General features: G+C 53.1%; 1 protein-coding gene across 9 annotated transcripts in view; it reads left to right on the top strand.

Annotated features, from left to right (window-relative positions):
• Positions 1–1,182: 1,182 nt before the first annotated feature.
• LTBP1 (latent transforming growth factor beta binding protein 1) overlaps positions 1,183–8,667 on the top strand; it is a 446,285-nt gene continuing 438,800 nt past the window's right edge. For 8 of the 9 annotated variants that reach the window (XM_008254559.5, XM_089326552.1, XM_089326551.1 and 5 more), the window contains exons 1-2: positions 1,184–1,996; positions 2,927–2,997. In XM_008254559.5, the coding sequence (XP_008252781.4) occupies positions 1,539–1,996; positions 2,927–2,997 (529 nt within the window). In that variant the 5' untranslated portion in view covers positions 1,184–1,538. Of the gene's footprint in view, positions 1,997–2,926; positions 2,998–8,667 lie in introns of all 9 variants that reach the window. The other variant, XM_051843010.3, reaches the window with a different exon arrangement.

Raw genomic sequence — 8,667 nt, 5'->3', positions numbered from 1 at the left:
GTTCTCACAGGAAGCTGGCGCTCAGGCAGCTGCACTGAAATCCTCTTTAGCCAAATTAAATATTGGAGGTCTTTCTCCAACGTACAGAGAACAAAATAGATTAATGGATTAAGCTTCCTCAACTGTAAATGCTTTTTTCCTATTAATGCTTCCCAAACCATTGTCACCTGCTACAAATGTCTATTAGCCAATGCAGGCAGATAAGAAAACAAAAGGATAAACTGCAAATAAATATGGATGAGAACAACCAAAGCCATGGAAATGGACCATTATTGTTAGTTTAAAGGCTTAAAAAAAAGGTCTGGTATGGTCACCGGCTTTCATTGCATTCATATAATAAAATCATGCATTCTGCTGGTGACATTGTTTTAAATTCGATTGCCAGAAATGAATACTGGCATGCCGTTATTTCACGGTTTTCCTCAAAGGGCACCATGACCCCGAGGGCCTCCGTCCCGGGGAACATTCTGCAGTGGCCCTTCATGTGCTCATGGGTCACCTCCACGCCTAGTGACCTTTCAGCCGGGGGTCCAGTGAACTGATTTTTTTTTATATACCAATAATGGCCTGGGGTTGTCGAGGATCCGAATCTGCATCCTTTTTCTAAAGGCCTTAGGAGCAAGGGCAGGGCTGCCTCCGCGCGGTATCCGGCGGTGGCTTTCCCCACCTACGCGGGCGCCCCCTGCCGCCAGCCCCGCACTCGCGCACCTGCCATGCCAGGAGTCGGGTACCAAAGGCTGCAGCCCCAGAGCGCACATTTCCGAAGTTCCGGTCCCCGGGGGCTTGCAGGCCAGCGGAGAACCACCTGAAGGCTCTCCGAGCGAGAGCCCGGCGCACGCGGCAGTCCCTTCTGGGACCTGGCTTGGTGGTTTCCCGCAGGAGAAGAAAACGCCCACGCTATCCGGCGGTCCCCTGGGGGCTCGCAGCGAACCGTGCTCGGTCTTCGTCTTCTCCCGGGCCGCGGGGGGCCGGGAGCGGGGGAACCTGGCTCCCTGGCCCGCAGGAGCCGTCTCCGTGGATGGGGAGGGTGGCGGCGCGTTCTCGGGCTCATCGCACGCGTTCCCCAATTAGGATTTACTGCCTGACGTCACGTCTGCCGGAGATTGGCTGTTCGGATGTGACACTGGGTTCCACGGGAGAGAAACTTTTTAAAGACTGTGCGGCCGGGGCTGCCTGCGAGCGTCCCGCGCGCTCGTGCCCGCCTCGCCCCTCGCCGGCCCCGCGCAGCCGCCGCCGCCGCCGCCGCCCGCTGCGGACCCTCACCTTGCGGGGCCCGCGCCCCTCCCCCGCCGCCCGGGCTGCGCGCTCCCCACCCCCACGCCCGCCCCCTCCTCCCAGCCGCAGTCGGCCGGGGTCTGGGGCCGCTTAGCCGCCCGCAGAGCTCTCTCTCCTCTCTCTCTCGCCACCTCGTTGGCCTCCTCCCCGCCTCCCACCGGCTCTCGGCAGCGCGCAGGGCCAGGGCGAGGGCGGCCGCACCGGGCGGGGGCCGGGGCCGGGGCCTGAGGGCGCGCGGCGGGTCGCGCCGGCTGGGGCGCGCGATGGCGGGGGCCTGGCTCAGGTGGGGGCTCCTGCTCTGGGCAGGGCTGCTGGCGTCGTGCGCACACGGCCGGGTGCGGAGGATCACGTACGTGGTGCGCCCGGGCCCCGGCCTGGCGGCGGGCGCCTTGCCCCTGGGCGGGCCCCCGCGATCGCGGACCTTCAACGTCGCGCTCAACGCCAGGTACAGCCGCAGCTCGGCGGCCGTCGGCGCCCCCTCGGAGCGGACCCGGCGCACCAGCCAGCAGGGCGGCGCGGCCCTACAGGGGCTCCGGCCACCGCCGCTGGAGCCCGCTCGTGCCGGGGCCCCCGGCGGGCAGCTCCGCCCCAAGCCCGGCGGCCACCCGGCGCCTGCCCCGTTCGCCAAGCCCGGCAGGCAAGCGGTGCGCCCCAAAGCGCCGCCGGAGACCCAAGGCGGCGGCTCGAGGCTGCAGGTTCACCAGAAGCAGCAGTTGCAGGGGTAAGCCCGCACCCCTCCCTCGCGCTGGGATGGCGGGGTCGGGGCCGGCGCCCCCTCCCGCCGCTGCGCACCCTGGGGCGCCGCGGGAGGGGCGCAGCGCGGGGCTGCGCGGGCACTCTGCGGACGTCCAGGACGCCGTGCATTGTTACCGAGCTGCAGGCCGGCGCAGAGGGAGTTTGTGCTCTGTGCACGCCCCAGACGGCGCGCAGGAGATGGGCGTAAACCTGAAGTCAGTACAGCTCTGTCCCGCAGCATCGGTGCAACTTACCTTTGCAATTCAGTTTTAATTTTGGTGTGGCTGATGAAAAAAAAAAGCATTCAGGGAGGCTAGCTGCGAAGACGCAGCCCCTACCTCTGCAGCATCCTAGAAATTGTGCTCTTGGGCTTCCCTGCACCTGTAGGGGCTGCTGTCCTGGGGCGGGGGCAGGGGTCTTAGGGTCAGTGCAAGTTTGATTGCCAAGTTGCCAAGTGTGTTATTGGGCCCTCATGGCCATGCTCCCTGCGCCTCCCTCCTTCCTGTGAATCACAGGTTGCCTACTTGGTTTTTTTTTTTTTTTCTTCAAGGGGGTGGTCCCAGGAGGTGTATCCTCACTCAGTTTTTGCACACCTGGTCTCTGAACCTCTAAGATGGGCCCAGATAAAAGACAAGCAGCCAATTTGGCGCTACTCTCATGTTGAGGCTGAAAGAACCACTTATTTGGGACCCCCCACCCCCACCCCCAGGTTAGTCCGAGGCTCTGTGGGACTAACTCCCCTCTCCCTTCTGCCTGGGCAGCTTTGTCTCGGGCACCCTGGGTACTAGCTGGGACTGTCACTCATCCGGAGGAATGTGCAGGCGGGCAGCCCATCTCTCAGGAACCTGCTGGAAGCTTGGGTTCTTCTGTGGGGAGCATTGCTGCTGTTCTACTCAGGGGTTTTGCTTTGTTTCAGGGTCAATGTCTGTGGCGGGCAGTGCTGCCACGGCTGGAGTAAGGCCCCTGGTTCGCAGAGGTGCACCAAACGTAAGTTGCCATGCTTCTGGTGGTCCTACACAGTAGGCCAAGTGGGGCTGCCTGCATGGGGGTAGGGGAGTCCCCTGGAGGTCCCTGGAAGGGGCTGATGCTGTCCTGGGGAAGCCGGAGTCCCAAATACATTCTGCCTATTTCTTGCAGCCTTCGTAATTACCAGGGAGGGCTGACTTGGGATAATGGCAGGATCAGTGCCAGCAGCAGTGTGTCCCATGGAACCATGCTGCATAGCCAAGATTCCCCTGCACTCAGCAGAGGTATTAATCACTCTGTCACACCTGTGACTCAAGAGCTAGGGAGCAGTCATTCCCATTTGAGGATGGGCCATATGGCAGAACCAATACAATGGATTTAAACATGATACCAACAAATGGAAAACATTCTTTAAGATGATGACGGGGGAGGAATGTGAAGTAGGGGGCCCTATTCTGGAACAATACATCAATAGCTTTTAAGGCTTGCTGAAAATAGCAACCAGAATCTTCCATCCTCGGGGCCTGACGGCTTCCCAGAACCCACCAGTGTGCCACTCTTCAGAGGGGGAGAAGTGGGGTGTCCTGCAGTGCCTAGGGACACACTGCTCTTGTGCCCGCTGAGCACTGCTTTAGGAAAGTGTACTCACGCTGCACACGGATGTGAGCAAATACTCCTTCTGTGTGTTGTGAAGCAAAGAATTAAGCTAAAATGTCTTGCGAGGCTCCTCCACCGAAGTTGGTGCTAAGTCTGGAGTTAATTGGAAACGAAGGAGTCTCCTTTCCCCTTGGTGCAAGTTCAACATCCTTAGAAGTTCTCTGCGTAGAGCTCGAGCCGTCACCACGTGGACTGGCATCATCCAGATTTCAGCTGCTTGTGGATGTGTAGCCTAATGAATGAATTTTAGCAACTTGCCTTGAGCACCACGCTGGCGGATGAGTGAAAACAGTTTCAGCTACAGTCGTTCCATTGGTCTCGTTTACTTGAAGAAATGCCTTTAGTCCTTGAAGGGAACAGATGGACTGTGACGTGGTGGCTTTAATGCCACTGAAAGGAGTGTCCACGTTTGTTGAGGGAGGGGTATTGGCTGACACGGACAGTCTCCTGATTATGGAAACAAACAAACAAGCAAACAAAGCTAGGTCAGAAATGCTTAGGGCTGAAGCTTGTTAGGATAAATCAGCGTTTTTCAACTCTTCTTAGATTACACCCGACAGAGGTGTATCTCAGTTCTCCTGAGTTGAGCATTGCTGCGGTCAAATGACAGCTCTGCCCTCCTCCCGGTAACTCCTGCTCCAAGCCCGCTGTGACCCAGTTTGCCTGTGAGGTGGGGATTACCAGGCTGGGCCAGCACCATCGCACTAGGATATTGCTATGTAAGGCTTAAGAGATACAGGACAGGGTTTCGCAGATGGGCTCCTTGACCCTGTTGGAGAGGATGCTGTCAGACTTCCCAGAGTTTGCTGACAAACAATGCAGTGAGTGCTGTCTTTGAAAGCAGGAGGGCGCCCCGTTCTGTCGCATCCTCAGGTTGTCTGGGGATTTGGAGACCCAGGGATGCTCTACAACAGATGCCTCCAGCTTTCGGTTTAAGTTTGCTTCCAGGGGTGGGTGTTGTAGTGCAACTGGCTAAGCCACTGCACGCTGTGACTGTATCTCATGTTGGAATGCTGGTTTGAGTCCTGGCTCCTTCACATCTTACCCTTCCTTCCTTCCTTCCTTCCTTCCTTCCTTCCTTCCTTCCTTCCTTCCTTCCTTCCTTCCTTCCTTCCTTCTTTCTCTTTCTTTCTTTCTTTCTTTCTTTCTTTCTTTCTTTCTTTCTTTCTTTCTTTCTTTCTTTTCTTTTCTTTCTTTCTTTCTTTCTTTCTTTCTTTCTTTCTTTCTTTCTTTCTTTCTTTCTTTCTTTCTTTCTTTCTTTCTTTCTTCCCTCCTTCCCTCCTTCCCTCCTTCCCTCCTTCCCTCCTTCCCTCCTTCCCTCCTTCCCTCCCTTCCTCCCTTCCTCCCTTCCTCTCTCCCTCTCTCCCTCTCTCCCTCCCTCCCTCTCTCCCTCTCTCCCTCCCTCCTTTTTTTAAGATTGATGTATTTATTTGAAAGGCAGAGTTACAGAGAGTCAGAGGCAGAGAAAAAGGCAGAGAAAAAAAGAGGTCTTCCATTTGCTGGTTCACTCCCCAATTGGCTGCATTGGCAGGAGCTGAGCCGATCTGAAGACAGGAGCCTGGAGCTTCTTCCAGGTCTCCTACGTGGGTGCAGGGGCCCAAGGACTTGGGCCATCTTCCACTGCTTTCCAAGGCCATAGCAGAGAGCTGGATTGGAAGAGGAGTAGCCGGGACTAGAACTGGCACCCATATGGGATGCTGGTGCTGCAGGCGGTGGCTTTATCCGCTCCACCACAGCGCCGGCTCCTCCTTCAGTTCTGATTCATCCTCCTGTTGATGCGCCCTAGGAGGCAGCAGATGATGGCTCAAGTGCTTGGGCCCCACATGATCCAGAGATCCAGATGGAATTCTGGGCTCCTTGCTGTTGCAGACATTTGGGTAGTAAACCATCAAATGGAAGATCTCGCTCCCTCCCCTGCTCCCTCTCTGTCACTCTGCCTTTCACCTTTCAAGTATATGAAAAAGCTTTACTTCTAGATTTTAGGAGGCAGCCTGTAACAGCACTGGGTTTTAAACAGTGCAGCATCACTCTGACTTTTAAGGTTTTGATATTCAAAAGATTAGCCTTCCTGTACAGCCTGACAAACTAACTCAGACACAAATGCTAGAAGCTTAAATCACAAGTCCCTTAAGCAATAATTGCTTTTAAATCTTTCTGAAAGGAGAGAGAGCGAGAGCGAGAGAGAGAAAGAGAGAGAAACGTTCCATTTCCTGAATGGTCCGTTCCTCAAGTGCCTACACCACCTAAGATCAGGCCAGGTTGACGCCAAGATCTGGAAACTCAATCGGGGTCTCCCACGTGGGTGACGGGGACCCAGTGACTTAGGCCATTACCTTTTACCTCCAAGGGTGTTCATCAGAAGGAAGCTGAAGTTGGAATTGGAGCCAGAACTCAAACCAGTGCCCAGTCCAAAGGCATGTATGATAAGATGAGTCTTTTCACCGGGGACTTGTGTTGTGGGTATCTGAGAGCTTCAGAGAGATGAGGAAACCTACTGCTTGCCTTGGCAGCCCCGAGGTTACCACTGATGCTGTGAAGCTGAGAAGTGGGATGCTGGGAAAGACCCCCGCCCTGGGTTCTCAAGACCTGAGTTCAAATGCTTAAACCCTTACTAGCTCTGTGGTCTTGGGGGATCCACTTGACCTCTCTGACCCTGTATTTCCCATCTGAAAATGTCTTTGCCAAAACTTGCCTCCTTTTAGGATTTTTGGCAGGTATCAAGGTAAAAGAATTGGTGTTAGAGTCTGGATGAAACCAGAAGAACTCTTAGAGTTTGGTCTTGGATCAAGCCAAGTAAATCCTGTTCCATTTGTCTGTCACTTGGTTTTCTTCTTTTCTTGTACATGTTTCCCCACTGGCATTTTAAAAAGAAGTATGTGGCCGGCGCCGCGGCTCACTAGGCTAATCCTCCGCCTAGCGGCGCCGGCACACCGGGTTCTAGTCCCGGTTGGGGCGCCGGATTCTGTCCCGGTTGCCCCTCTTCCAGGCCAGCTCTCTGCTGTGGCCAGGGAGTGCAGTGGAGGATGACCCAGGTGCTTGGGCCCTGCACCCCATGGGAGACCAGGAAAAGCACCTGGCTCCTGGCTCCTGCCATCGGATCAGCATGGTGCGCCGGCCGCGGTGGCCATTGGAGGGTGAACCAACGGCAAAGGAAGACCTTTCTCTCTGTCTCTCTCTCTCACTGTCCACTCTGCCTGTCAAAAAAAAAAAAAAAAAAAAAAAAAAAAGAAGTATGTGTACTTACAACTTCTTGTATTATAGGAAAGTGCCCCTTATCTAAAATGTTCACCATTAGAAGTGTTCTGGATTTCAGATTTCTCTGGGTTTTGGAATATTTGCCTCTACATAATGAGATATGGTGGGGATGGGACCCGAGTCTAAACATGGAATTCATTTGCATTTCATGCATACCTTATACGCATGGCCTGATGGTAGTTTTCCACAACATTTTTAGTGAGTCTGCAGTTTCTGACCCATCACAGGCAGTGATGTGTGGAGTTTTCCACTTGTAGCATCGTATCTGTGCTCAGAAAAGTTTCCGATTTTGGATTTTTGGATTAGGGATGCTCCATCTATATAGCTTTAAAGTAATTTGAGTTATTTTGTGCCCTTGAGCAATTTATTTAAGAAGAACTTTAAAAGAGACAAAGTATGTGTCTTTAGTCCGTGTGTGTGTGTGTGTGTGTGTGTTATGTATAATTTGCTGCTTAGTGGGAAAAATACTGCCTGAAGTATTTGTCGATTGAATGGAAATTGAATGGAAAGAATCCCATCACGAATTTTGGTTGCTCTAACTGCTTTGGTAAATAGCAGTGATAATTTAGATGGCAAAATAGATTGATTTGTGGTCTCCTTCCCCTGTCTCTTCCTTAGTATTTGAAGATGGGACAGCTGCACTTGGGCATGGTTTATTGCATGTGAGAATACAAAACCCAACAAGGTCTCAGTGTGAAGTTCCCATTAAGACAACAATCATCATAAAATGTGCATGCACATTTATATGTATAATTCAGGGTAGGTTTTAATTGTCATCATGTTTTGAAGATAACTTGGAGGGTGTAGCTGAAGAATTTCAGTTTCCATAGGCCAAGTGCAATGGATGCACAAAAGCACTTTCATGTAAGAGAGTGAATGTGTTCACTTAATCCAGTGAAGCAAATAACGTGTCCCTTTGAGCCAGCCTGGATTGTTTTTCCTTGATTGGAACTCAATTTAGAAAGGGCTATGGGCAAATGCTTCTGAGGACTGAAGATTTAATGAGCCTTAAATTGCAAATCAGAGAAATATAAAACAAGCAGACTCACACAGGGCCATAGGGTGGGTATGTGCATCCGCCGAGGTGGTCTTCGGCCTCCAGCCACCCAATGCCTCTGCACGGGTGCCCGGTTGCGTGGTACTGTTGCTTTCCCAGACACCGTTTGTGTGTGGCTTTCTGGGAATTGAAATAATAGCATGGAATGTGTCATCTTTGTTATTAATACTACGTGTCTGTGGCTAGTGCTGTCTTTGGTCACAAGAGATGGTACCACGTCTCTTCTCTTTCCAGAGAGTTAGCATTTTAAAGAGGGCTTTGGTGCTTAGGGACTTTGTCCATTAAACCTTCGACGTGTAACATTTTCTCCTCTATTTTTGCAGTTTTATCCTCTGTCCAAACTCAACCTGCCTCCCACCTCCCATTGATTCTTCCAACCGTCTAGTCCCCCTTTGTAGGATAAGTGCAAGCCAGAGAGAGACCCTGCCAGCAGGCACAGCTTTAAAGGGGAGACTGATATGGGAGCAGACAACACAAAAGAATAAAGGAGGGTGGAGACAGAGGCCCGAGCGGCAGGCGAGGTGTAGGGAAGGGGAAAGATGGCAGACACAACTCCGCCGCTGGGGCCTGGCGCATTGCACGCCTCCGTCAATGCATGGATGGTTCTTTCATTTACATAAGGGATATCTGTTTAGCTTTTTACCCTGTGCCAGGTTCTATGAATAGAGGAGAAACGCAGCCAGCTGTAGGGAGTGCAGGGTCTGTTTTTACTCACTGAACTC

Source organism: Oryctolagus cuniculus, chromosome 2 (assembly GCF_051225735.1).
Source record: "Oryctolagus cuniculus isolate XC-2025 breed Fujian yellow rabbit chromosome 2, ASM5122573v1, whole genome shotgun sequence".
In the NCBI taxonomy this organism is placed as follows: domain Eukaryota; kingdom Metazoa; phylum Chordata; class Mammalia; order Lagomorpha; family Leporidae; genus Oryctolagus; species Oryctolagus cuniculus.
This window is presented reverse-complemented; position numbering and strand designations above follow the sequence as displayed.